At 64.8% G+C, this 12,996-nt stretch overlaps 1 protein-coding gene across 4 annotated transcripts in view; it reads right to left on the bottom strand.

Moving 5' to 3' along the window:
• STK32C (serine/threonine kinase 32C) overlaps window positions 1-12,996 on the bottom strand; it is an 84,787-nt gene that overhangs the window by 31,703 nt on the left and 40,088 nt on the right. For all 4 annotated transcript variants that reach the window (XM_082424289.1, XM_082424285.1, XM_082424287.1 and 1 more), the window contains exon 2: window positions 3,550-3,605. Coding sequence is in view for 3 of the 4 variants with exons in the window: in XM_082424285.1 (XP_082280411.1) it covers window positions 3,550-3,605 (56 nt within the window). In the remaining variant the exon portion in view is untranslated. The remainder of the gene's footprint in view (window positions 1-3,549; window positions 3,606-12,996) is intronic.

Below are 12,996 nucleotides of genomic sequence, written 5' to 3'. Positions count from 1 at the left end.
GCCAATGCTCTGGGCAGGCAGGGGCAGTGAGGTCAAAGCAGGGACTGCCCAGCTCACAGGGACCAAGTGCAGCGCCCCGGGGCCCCTGCCCACCTTCTGCTTCTAACCGATGGCTGTGGGTCCCTGTAGCCCACGCCCCGCCTATAGTGAGCGGGGCAGGGCAGGAGCACGTGGTCACGCCAGCCAGTCAGAGGGCTGCCCTGGGCCATCTCAGGCCAGGGCGGGAGGACAGCAGCCCTTGTCTCTCTGGCCGTGGAGCTCGGAGGTCATGCAGAGCTGAGCCGGTGAGAGAGGGCCCAGGTGGGCAGAGACCATGAGCCCTGGCAGGAGCCCAGCCCAGCTCAGCCGCCTCGGGGGCCTTCCCCACCCCTGCCCTCCCCCACCCTGGTGACATTAGCTCTTATCTGTCACCCCTTTCAGCTCTCTTGAATTAAGCATGTCACCTGCAGTCTGAGATTCCGGGTACGACACACAATGCCTGGCCGAGGGCTGCCACGGGCATCGCCATGGAGGTCCACAGCCCCACTACACCTGTGGTGCTGACCTGCCCCTCCCCCAAGGAGGCCCGCCGCTGGGGGCTCACATCTGCACGGACACGGGCCGTGGGGAGCCTCCCAGCTGCCAGCGCTGCGTGGGCACGGGCACGGGCGCGGGCACGGGGGCGGGTCGGAAGTGTCCTGTCAGCAGCATCACTCGGCCCGGCCTCTCTGCTCTGAGGACGGTCCCAGCCTCCTCGCGGGGTCAGGTGGCCACGACGCCCCAGAAGGCCCACGGACAGAGCCCCGTCCACCCCCAGGCTAGTGGGGGTGTGTTCTCCCCACTCGTGGCTGCTGGGCCGGACCGCCGCCAGCTTCCGCTCTGCCTTGGAGAACAAAGCTCTCTACCCTGGGATACGATTTCTCCAAGAACTGGGGACTTGGGAGGGGCTGGGGGTTGTTGACTAGGGGCAGGATTCCAGTGTCACAGGCTGGAGATGGCGGCGCGACGGCCGCACGATGGTGGGGATGTACTCAATGCCACTGAGCTGTGCGGTTAAACATGGTTCAGGTGGTACCTTTCGTGTGCTGTGTAATTTACCACCATAAAAAATTGGAAACAAAACCAAACACAATATCCAGTCTTGTATCCAAGGACCAGATACAGCAAATCTGGATAATGCATCTCCAGGAGCCACTGCCCTGAAGGGTGGAGCAACCACGAGGTAAATGGCCACCTTGCTGGGGGCAGACGGGTCACGTCACACACACCAACCACTGTGCCTCCATGCATGGGGGTGCGGGGGGGGGGGCGTCGGTGGGCCGCTGAACATTCACACCCACTTGGCCGAGAGGGGCTCCCCAGCAGTTCGTAAAGCCAGTCTTCACTGGGCATCCGGGCACGGCTGAGCCAGTGCACACCCTCTGAAATAAGGCCACCTGTAAATAGGTGCACACGCGGCCCCGCCGTGCACGCTGGAGCCGGCTCCAAATCCTCCCTCTCCTCATGGGGTCACCGCCCAGCCACCGAGAGCAGCGAAGGAGCAGAGCCCACACTCCAGACACATACCCGGCACCCGGCACCGGCAACCGCAGCCCGGAGACCCCTGGATGCCTAATTAGGGAGCAGGAAGCAGCCCTCCAATTACACCATAACTTGCGTCTGAAGATAAAACCCTGGCAGTACCCCACACCTCCTCCTGTCACCCCACTCTGAAGAGCCCCATTCCTGGGACCCTGTGGCCAGCTGGATTTTCAGAGCCAAGAACGGCCGGAGGAGCCAGAATCCTGGGGTCTGCAGACACTGCGGGTCGGGCGGGCTGCCCAGCTGTGCACCTGAGGGGAGGACGAGCCCCTCGCAGGGGTGCAGGGGGCCCAGCCTGGGGGGCGGTGGGGGTGGGGACAGGGCAATGCGCCGCCCACCCCAGTCAGTCTTTGCCGCAAGAGTTCCCAGCCTCCCTCCCCGGCCCATTTCCCAGTCATCTGGATGACACCCATGTCTCCCTGGATAAGCCATCCCTCCCAAACCCAGTCTCGGCTGGTGTCCTCTCCCCCGGGGGGGGGGCACCTTCCCCTAAGCCCCACCCTGCCTGCCCCCCTCGCCTCCCACACGCCGGTGCTCCCGTGGGAGAAGCCAGGTGGCAGAGACTGTCTCAGGCGCCACCAGCGTCTGACAAGCTCACCAACCAAGGACCTCATCTTTGGATCGACCATCTTTGCACAATCAACAAAAGGCCCAGGTCCCTCAATCATCTCCTGACTCCGAGAGATGTTAAAAATACTCTCTCCCTAATGCACACAGCATTTCAATAGATTTGTGCAAAGGGGCTAATTTGCTCTGCCTATAATTACCCCAAGCCTGGTAACCTAAGGCAGCACTCACTGTGATACAATGAGATGGAGATAATTAACAGCATTCAAATACCCTGGTAGTCTGCTGTGGCAGCACAGCAATCCCTTTAAAAGGCTTACAGGGCTTACACAGACCCGTCCAGACAGCTGTGTGGGGCCTAGGGGAGCAAAGGCCTCATCTGCCAAGGCCTCTGAGCTGAAAAGAAACTGTCCATTCAGAAGTGATTCACTACAACAGGCCTGGCAAGGCAGAGTCCCGGGAGCTAATTTTAACCTTTGCAGAGCGCTTGTTAAGCCTCTTTGAGTTGTAATTACCCCCCATCTCTAGGCAGGACAAGGAGACAATCAGGAAGTCAGATCTGGCCGAGAGAAACTGAAGCAAAGTGGAGAATGGGCTCCGGGGGTCTCTCTGGAGAAGTGCAGCGCAGCCGCCCACCATGGGTCCTGCCCCTGCCTGACCTGGAGGAGCGGGCACAGGTGAAGCCTGGCCTCTGGGCTCCAGCTGCAACAATGGTGTCCGAGCGTCACTGTGGCTCCAGACACCGGGCATCAGCTACACCACGAGCGGCTTCTATATAAAACGTTTCCCGGGCTTTCCTGGTGGCGCAGTGGTTGAGAATCTGCCTGCCAATGCAGGGGACACGGGTTCGAGCCCTGGTCTGGGAGGATCCCGCGTGCCGCGGAGCAGCTGGGCCCGTGAACCACAACTACTGAGCCTGCGCGTCTGGAGCCTGTGCTCCGCAACAAGAGAGGCCGCGACAGTGAGAGGCCCGCGCACCGCGATGAAGAGTGGCCCCCGCTTGCCGCAACTAGAGAAAGCCCTCGCACAGAAACGAAGACCCAACACAGCCATAAAATAAAATAAAATAAAATAAAAAACCGCTTCCCTCTCAGACCTCGAGCCCGCTCTGTCCCTAAGGAAAGCTGTTCTGCTGCACATGGGCCTTGGTATGGAGAGTGAGGGTGTCAGGGTCTGAGCCCTGGAAGAGCCCAGGGGCCGCGCCATCTGCACCCTCAGCTCCTGGCTGAACTACAAGACCCCCAAAGACCTGGGCTAAGAAACCCTAGCAGCGGGGAGCTCGGCCAACAGTCCACCCCGTGGCCCCAGCGTCACCGGCCTGCTCGGCAGGAAGCACACCCACACCCTCCACCCATAGACCCAGCTGGGGCCGGCCTCGCTCACACCGCTGTCCAGCCTTGGCCCCCTGCCCGCTGGCCTTACCTTGCCGAAGCTGCCCTTCCCAATGGCACGGAGAATCTGGAAGTGGTCCAAGTTCACTGCAGAGAGAACAGAGGGATGCCAGGTGAGGTGGCAGAAAGGCCCTGTGCCCGCCACAGCCCCCGACTGGAGCAGTCCCCAAGTGCCCCTACGCTGCGGGGAACCTCCCACACTGCAGGGCGCCCCTGCAGCCCTTCGGTGGCCCACCTCCCCCAGGGCCTGGCGCTGCAGGGCGGGCCTGAGCCGAGGCAGAGGGGGTTCCTGCGGGCCGTGCAGCCCCTCTTGCCGGGCTCACTGTGGGGTGAGGCCAGGCCGCACCGCCCACAGACGGGACACGATCAGACAGGGCAGCTCAGCTCAGCCCCAGGCACCCCGCAGCCCCCAGTGAAAGCGGCCCCCAACCCGCAAAGACCCATAAATAAGTGGCCCACCCTCTGAGTCTCGGCGGGGCTGTGCCCTGTGGGCATCTCTGGACCAGCGTGAGGGGAGCCTGCAAGGGCCCCGGGATGGATAGTGGGGCCATTCACAGCCTGAGCAAAACCACTCGACACCTTATTTCTACCGACTTTCTTCACAGAATCAGACAGTGAGCCCCACCCCGGGGAAACTGCAGCTCTTCTAACTGCCACAGCCCTGCTGATGGATGCTCCCGCCGTGCACACCAGCCTGTCAGCGTGAAGCCCCGCGGAGGGGAGGGGGCGTGGACAGCTTTCTGGGGCTCCCACTTCTGTTTCCAACCTGACGCTCTCTCTGCACACACGCCACGGGGGTTCACGACGTCCACGCAGGTTTCCCCTCATACTGCTCGGGGGATCGGGTCTCTATCCAGGCCCAGGCCAGCCTGGCCTGTGGGACCCCAGGTCTGTGCGCCCCCAGGTCTGTGCCCCCAGGTCTCTACCCCCCAGGTGTGTGCCCCCCAGGTGTGTGCCCCCAGTCTGTGCCCCCCAGGTCTCTACCCCCTGGGTCTATGCCCCCAGGTCTCTATCCCCCAGCTCTGTGGCCCACAAGGTCTGTGGCCCACAAGGTCTGTGTCCCCCAGTCTGTGGCCCCCAGGTCCATGTGCCCCCCAGGTCTCTGCCCCCAGGTCTGGGCCCCCCAGTCTCTATCCCCCAGGTCTCCCCCAGGTCTGTGCCCCCAGGTCCATGTGCCCCCAGGTCTGTGACCCGCCAGGTGTCTAGGGTGGTGACCAGGTGTGGGAGGCCCGAGACACACGGGTCCATGGGGCACAGACCTGGGGGCACAGTCCGTGAAGAGGCCGCCCCAGGCTGCCCCCGCCTCCCTGTCCCCAGCGCCCACCCAGCTCAGAGCTTGCCTCCCGAAGCCGCTCCGATACTCGGGCACCGTGGCCTCCATCCACGCGGCTCTGTGCTCCCCACTGCACCCGACACAGTCAGAGAGGCCTGTCCGTTCTGCTATCTTATTACAGTGCCGCCTCGTTCCCCAGGGAAAACCTAAATACACTCCTCGACTGCCCCGTGCGCTAGGGCTGCTCAGGCCGTCAGAGGAACCCCAGAGGCCCTGCTGCCCGCAGCAGTCGCTGCCGACGTCTCTGCCAGACGGTACGGGAAAGCCGGTCTCCAGCGGTGCCTATGTGCGTGTGCGTGTGCATGTGTGTATGCATGTGCACGTGCACGCGTGTGTGCGTGTGTATGCATGTGCGTGCGTGCGTGTGCGTGTGCGTGTGGGGTGGGGCGAAAGTGAGGGAGGAGGGGGCCCAGCACAGCACCTCCTCCGGAGCTGCGCGTATTCACCCGCCAGTGGGGCTCACCCCTCCTGTCTGGGGATGGAGCCTGGCACCCAGAGGTGACAAAGGCGCCGAGACCGGCACGGCAGGAGGACACCGCCCCGTGTGAGCAGTGGCAGGGCCGCGTGCTGGTGGACACCGCAGGGGTCCCTCTAAGCCGCGTACTTGTCAACCTGCACTAGCACAGCCGGGCTGACCAGGTAACCCCGGCACAAGCTCCCACTCCCAGAGAGGTGGATGGCGGGGTGGCCCCAGTCCTTGTAGGGACAGTGTCCCCGTGCCAACCTGGGACTGGCCTCTGCCACTGGCACCCATGTGACCGCGGGGTCTGAGGAGGCCCTCGTGGGCAGCGGGGAGATGGGCTCTGCTGGGTGGCTCAGGGCTCGGGGCCCAGGGACCCCCCCCGGACCCCCCCCACCCCACCCCCCCACCCAGTCTCCTCCAAGGCCCGGCTTGTTGCCGCCTGGAGGCCCCTGGGCTCCTTCCTCCCTCGTCAGAAGCACAGGAGGCCCACACGCCCACGTGCCCGAGGTCAGCGCAGCCTTGGTTGCTCCCACACAGCTGAGGACGAGGGCCGTGTCCCAGGCCCAGCCCAGGAACCACCGGAGGGCCTGCGGGGGCCGTCCTGCTGTGCACGGCGGCCCGGTGCCTTGGGGGCAGGAGGTCCAGTCCAGCGGGCCCGGGCGCAGAAGTTACGCCTTCCCTGCGGGGCAGCTTGCTGTGCCCCAGGCCCCCCCACCGCACACACGGCCCCAGCAGCGCCCCGAGCACGGGCGCCCCAGGCCCCCCCACCGCACACACGGCCCCAGCAGCGCCCCGAGCACGGGTGCCCCAGGCCCCCCCACCGCACACACGGCCCCAGCAGAGCCCCGAGCACGGGCGCCCCAGGCCCCCCCACCGCACGCACGGCCCCAGCAGAGCCCCGAGCACGGGCGCCCCAGGCCCCCCCACCGCACGCACGGCCCCAGCAGAGCCCCGAGCACGGGCGCCCCAGGCCCCCCCACCGCACGCACGGCCCCAGCAGCGCCCCGAGCACGGGCGCCCCAGGCCCCCCCACCGCACGCACGGCCCCAGCAGCGCCCCGAGCACGGGCGCCCCAGGCTCCCCCACCGCACACACGGCCTCAGCAGCGCCCCGAGCACGGGCGCCCCAGGCCCGTGAGTTAGCAAGGTGCTTAGCAAGAAAATCACCATTTTTAGAGAAAAGCACAAACGCCAGACTTTCACTCTTTCGGGACAGGAAAGATGGGAACGAAGCTGCATTAAGAGGTCAGAGCACGAGGAAGCCCACGTCCCTCCCTGTAGAGGGAGCTTAAACAGGGGCTCAACAGATGCCTCCTCTCCTCCCAAGAGACGCTGGGAGGCTGAGGGCGCCGAGCCAGGCCGCGGGGGGAGCCGAGCGCTGCGGGGAGCCCGGCCTGCGGTCTGCGCTGGGCGGCCCTCGGTGCCGGCCCTGTGTTTTTGACACAAGTATCCCCACTTCCTAAGACACCGGCAGGGCGGCCGCAAGACGCAGACAGCGCAGCGGGCGGTCAGGGAAGACGCCGGTGGGACAGGACCCCAGGCGTGGCTGCCAGGCATCTCGAGAGCAGTGTGGCCGGGTCCCCGGGCAGGCCCAGGGCTGGGCAGGGTGCACATGACATCAGACCAGAAGCCACGAGCAAGGAACATGCCAGAGGGTGGCGGCCCCAGCACCAGTGACCCTGCCCGGAGGCGTGGCCGGCCTGGACCCCTCCAGGTGAGCCTCAAGCCCACCTGGCTAACCAGGGTCACTCTGCCCTCCAGTGACTGGGGGCTGCTCAGGGGACCCAAGGACCACTGCTCCACCCTGATGCCCACGCCCAGTCTACCCCCGCCCACCTGCTGGGGCAGGGAGCGCCTGGCAGTGCCCACTGCACACAGTGGCTCACACCCCCTCCCGAGACCCCGCCCCACAGCACTCCGAGCGGAACCTGAGACCCCCTGCTGCTCTGGGCCCCTTCCCCACCCCACGCCTGCTTTTGGCCACACACAGCGCTCTGGATGCACGCCGGGAGGACCAGCACCTCCCACGAATGCCCCACCCCCCGGCCCAGTGCCCATGCTTTCAGCCCCGCCTCCGGCTCTTGTCTGGGCCTTCGAAGGAGGCAGGAACAAAGGAAACCCACTGACCGAGATCTGTCAAACCAGTGGTGGACGGGTTTGCCGACAGCGATACTGTAATTAGTAGGATGTAGTGAGAGTGGCACTGCAAACACCACCGTCACCCAGACGTCTGCGGGGGTCACTGATAAAGTGTGTCAAGTTCCCCCAACACTGAATCCGGGCGCATCTCACCAACGAGAGGAGGGGGCTGGGCTGCCAGAGCCCCGAGGAACACGGGGACGCGTGCGTGTGCACGGGGGCAGGGGTCCCAGGGCAGAGAGGGGTCGGGGGACACTGTACTCGTCCACTTTCCTCCCAGCTCCCCGGCCACTGCATAGGGGTCAGAGCCACTGCCAGGCAAAGCTCCACCCCCGCTGTCGGCGACCCAGGGAGGGGCTGGGGCCCCGGGGACCGAGTAACGGTCCACCAAGACTCCAACATGATTGACGCTGCTGTGGGACGCAGCAGCACACCCTCCCCTGTGTCCGACACCCCCTGGGTCATAACGCGGGGAAAAGGAAAAGGTAATTCTGACCCGACACGCCCCTGCCGGGAGCCTAAGCCCTGCACGAAGGAAACGTGTCTGCATGGGGCGGATAAATATTTTAAAACAAGGGTTTTGCGAATGTTTACTCTTCAAGGAAGGCTTTTATTTGCAGAGTTGGCCAGCGGAAGCACAGCCGTTGCTATGAAAATAGGTCATCTTGACCCAGCCGACAGCATGAGTGGAGGGAGGTTTTCATCCTATTTTACAAGGGTTGAGGCGCCAACACCAGCCCCCTGCCCTGCCCACGGCCTTGGGGGAGCCCCTCCAGGTCCTCTCGGCGGGCCCTGGCTTGGGTCAGGGTCACGGGCCTGAGCCCAGTGGTCACGAGCTGCTTTCCTCACCACCTGTCTCAGCGCTAAACCCAGGAGCCCAGACAGAGCTCTGTCCCCCCAAGGAGTCTTCCACCGTGTTCCCAGATTGGCTGTTTCTCATCCAATCTCAGGGCTTCCCCAGGAGACCACCACCCCCAGGGAAAAGTCAAGGAGCTCTTTTCCAGAAGCACGGTCAACAGCCTGATGGCTCTGTTTCCAGGGCGACTAACAGATCGTCCCTGGCTTCCCACTTGCTCTCCCTTTGCTGTCCAGACACAGGAGCCCTGGCACTGTCACGGGCAGCTGCACCAGCGGTCCTGCCAATGGCTGGGAGGGGACAGGCCACAGGCTCACGGGCAAAGGGGGTGGAGGGAGAAGAGGGGGCCGCTGCTCCCCAAGCACCTGAGCGAAGCAGCAGAGAAAGCCAAATGCTGGCTCTTGTGCAGTGACCACAGGATCCCAAGAGAAAAGGCAAGGTAATGTCTGAACACTCCTTCCCTAAAAAGAAAACTATCTGCCCTTCGCGCGCGCCTGGCCCAGCCTTCTTTCCCATCCAAGGAGAGGGACGCCCTGGCACTGACCACCGTCAGGGTCCAGCAGTCGGGTCGGCGCCCACCCCCATGGGCAGAGGGCCCCTCCCAACAAGCGATCGTGGGGAAGCACTGGGTCCTGCTCAGATTCCAGGCGCGGAAGGCCGTCCTTTCCTAAGCCAGGGCTTGTCTTAAAACAGACAGAAAGCTGCCCCCAACGAGGAAGGCAAGAGAGAAGCTGGGCCCTGGAGAGTGAAAACAGATGGGCTGCGGAGTCCTGAGTCATCGCTATGGTTACCGGGCAGGCCGCAGGAGCCCAGGGGTGACGCTCCCCACAGGCCCGGAGGGGCGGCCCTGCTCCCGACCCCTCACCCCCACGTCCTAACGTCTCGGGGCCTGAGACGGCGTGCGGAGAAGCCTCGGCCAGAGGGCAGCCCCGGGCCCGGGCTGGGACCAGAACCCGGACCAGGCCTGCCCCTTCCCAGCCCGCCCTCAGAGCATTCCAACCCTCGAGAGATCCCCACACCAAAAGTGGGGATTATGTGCAAAGCTGTAATGCACACGTTGTGGAAATTCATGCAGAAGTTGATTGGATTTTGTCATACATCCTATGACCCGAAAAACCCTCCAAGAAAATCATCCCTGTCCCTGCAGAGCTGTACGGCCACAGTGCAGCTCTCGCCCGGCCCGCAGAGGCCGGCACAGGCCCACCCTGCCTCCTGGGGCGCCCGGCCAGCCCTCCTGTGTACACGGACACCTGCACACACAGCGGAGCCGGTCAGCAGACGGTCACTTCAGAGACACGCCGAGGCCTTGACCTGCTCACCACCACTTGTCCTCCAAGGCCGCAGGCCTGCAGGGACCAAGACCCAGCAGGCCGAGAGCAGCGGGCCAGGAGGGGGCCCTCTGCGGAGGCCCCAGGGTCATCATCGTGTTTACTTCTCAGAGCAACCAGGCGACGAGGGTGGGTGTTCCCCGAGCGTCCAGCAGACCCCAGTGAGGGACCACAGAAGAGAGGGATAGAGTTCTCCACCTGCCGGCTCGACCCTGCGTGGGACCCTGCGACCAGGGGTTTCCTTGGCCCCCGGGGACGTCTCGAGAACCCCGGGCGGGAGGGTGAAACTCGGGGAGAGGGGAATAGGGCGTTTGCTCCGGCCTGGCCTCTAGACTCCCGAGAAGTGGGGCGGGCAACCTCGAGGCCGTTCCTGGGCACCTGGCAACGGCCGAGCATCACGTGCGCTGCCCACTAGCGTGGGGTGACCCGTCAGGCACCCCCAGCCACTCTCCACTGTCCTGCCCCAGTCAGGACAAGCAGCAGATCCCGTGGACAGGGGACAGGCCTCTGTGCCTGAGCCCTCCTCCCGTGGCCCTGGCATCCGTCCTGGCTCCGCCCCTCGGCGGGGGAGGGGAGGGTGGGGCAGCTTCTCAGCACCCCTCCCCTGCAGGGGCCGGCCCTTCCCTCCCTCCGAGACACGCCTGCACCCACTCTGGCCTGGCCACCCTGCTCCCTTCAGGCCCTTCTCCAGGAAGCCTCTGCAGGCCCCTCGAAGGGCGCACCGCCCGCCCCGTGCCTCCTGCCCGTCTGTGTCCCCCCAGCACGTCGGGGGCGCCCAGAGCAGCCCTGTACCTTCCACCACCGCGGGCCCTTCCCAGCACAACGCCCGGCCTGAGGGCGGGAGCAACGCCCTCGCCCTGTCCTTTCTGAGAAGCCGACTCGGCCAGGATGTAGCAGCGGCCAAGAGACAGCAGAGGCCTCTAGGGGCCCTGGGTTCTGGAACAATCTGGCTTCTGGTGCCCAGGGACGGCTGGGAACCCAGGGGGCCCTGCGTGGCTGGGCCGGAGACCAGCAGGCTGCAGATGCTGTGTCAGCCCTGCCCGGGGGGTTCTGTGGGAGACCCCCCCCACCCACGGCTGCGTCCAGAAAAACTTCCGCCCATAAAACACCCTTAGTGCTCCCTCTGTTTATCCTGGATTCCGTTCCTCTCAGATCGTCTGGAATCGTGTTCCAGCGTTTGATACCAACATCCCCAGACAGCACCGGAAACTTTCATAAATTAGTGAGACGGCAACAGCCAGATCAATAAAGCGTCTCCGGCCGGCCGGGCCCAGCTCCACCGGGACCTGCGGGGAGGCTTCCCGGGACAGACAGTCCCTCACCTGCCGGGGCGGGGCAGCCATGCCTCCCCCCAGGCTGCTGCCTGAGGCCCGCTGCTGGCTGTCTCCCACCACCCCCGGGTGTTCACCCCCAGCCCCCCCGTACCACCAGCAGGACAGACCTCCAGGACCCCAAGGCCACGGGGCCCCCGCACCAGCCAGGGAACCTGCCCGGGGGCTCCCAGTCCAGACGTGCAGACAGACAGGAGTGCCCCAAGGGCCGGGCGCTGGGAGGAGGCACCCCGGCTCAGGTGTCACTTGGGGGCAGGGATGGGGGAGAAACAGCCCCGGGGAGCAGCCGAGCCCCGAACCCCGAACCCCGAGGCGGGTCTGCCCGTGCCAGGCAGGCTGACCCCCCACTCTGGGCGCCCCTCGCTCCTCAGCACTGCTGGGAGGCTCCAGCACACGTGAGCCCCGAATTTGGGGGGTGTGCCTCCCGGCTGCTGGGGGCCAATACTGGGCGCACAGTAATGGATCCGCCAGGGAGAGAATCAGGCCCCGGGCGCAGACCACCAGGAGAGGGACAGAGCAGGGCAGCCCCTCTGGGAACAAGCAGCTCCCTGGGGGCCTGTGTCAGCAGCAGCCCAGCCCCCAACCCCCGAGAGCGGGGCCCGGCCGGGAGCACGTGGTCAGAGCAGACCCTGTGTCCCGGGGCAGCACCAGCTGCGCACAGAGGGGCCCTGGGCCACACACAGGGAGCCTGGCTCCTGGAGGGGATAAGGAGAGGGTCCGGATCTGTAGGGATACGGGGAAGGGCCCTGGTTAGAAGTCGAGGCCAACACTTGGTGGGAGACGCTTGGCTCGGCACAGGGGCTGGCAAAAGTCCCATCTTTCCATCCGTCCTTCCGTCTGCCTGTCTGCAGCCTCTGGGCTCCCGACCACAGCCCTGCCAAGCCACTGCCGCCTTCCCCAGAGAGGCAGGGCAGAGGGGCCTCCGAAGAAGGGGTGGAACCTGATGGCCAGAGACTGAAGCAAGGGGGCACCGAGGTCCCCGGGTGCCACCAAGCAGCAGTGCCAGGAAGAGGGGGCGTAGGCCCAGAGCCTGGCACCCACCATCTACTTTCTGTCCCTGTGGATTTGACAGCTGTAGGGACCCTCATGTGAGTGCAATCCCACAGTACCCGTCCTTTTGTGTCCGGCTTATTTCACTGCGCACAAGGTCCTCCGGGCTCATCCACGTCACAACGCGCATCAGAATTTGCTTCCTTTTCGAGGCTGAACGATATTCCACGGCATGGAGAGTCCGTGGTTTGTTTATCCCCCCATCCGTGCCGGGCACCGAGCTGCTTCCATGTGTTAGCTGCTGTGAACGTGAGGGTGCAGATGTCTCTTTGAGACCTGCTTTCAGCTCCTCTGGATAAATACCAGAAGAGGAACTGCTGCATCCTAGGGCAATTCAGGTTTTTTTGAGGAACCGTTACGCTGTTCCTCCACCTCCTCACCAGCACTTGTTGTTTTCTGTTTTCTGGGGGGGCGAGGGGGGGCTCCAGGGATCCATGAGCAATCGGGTGCCCGAGGTGCCAGGGTAGGGGCGCCACGTGCTGCCTGAGAAGGTGTGTGTGTGCGTGTGTCTGCGCGTGCACACGTGCACTTGTGTTTGCACATTTACACACACATGCATGCATGGCTGTGTGTGCAGAAACTGACCTGTGCCCAGGCCTGGCAGGGCCCCTCATCCACCCGAGTTCCAGGCCCCCAAAGGCTCCCACACCCTGAGGCTTCGGGCTGTGCCACCTGCAGCACTGCTTGGACTAAATGCCGCTTTTACCCCCCTCTTCTCCAAGTGGGGCCCCCAGACCGCAGGCTGGGAGATCGTCCTTCCCCCACCTGAGCGCCTTCCCCTGAGGCCTCCCGGGACGCCCTGGCCAGGTGGGAGCACCAGCCCTGCACACCCTCCCCTCTGTCGGGCCTGGGATGTAAGCGACCGTCTGGGGACGCACACAGGAAGTCAGAGCCTCCCCTGCAAAACGCTCACCTCAGACCGTCGGGGACGGGGCCCCTGCTGGGCAGCTGACTTCGGTGGAGGAGCCAGTTTTACACC

This window comes from Balaenoptera physalus, assembly GCF_965194825.1.
Source record: "Balaenoptera physalus genome assembly, chromosome: 14".
Lineage (NCBI taxonomy): Eukaryota > Metazoa > Chordata > Mammalia > Artiodactyla > Balaenopteridae > Balaenoptera > Balaenoptera physalus.
Note: the sequence above shows the minus strand (reverse complement) of the source record. Positions and strands in the feature narration are given on the sequence as shown.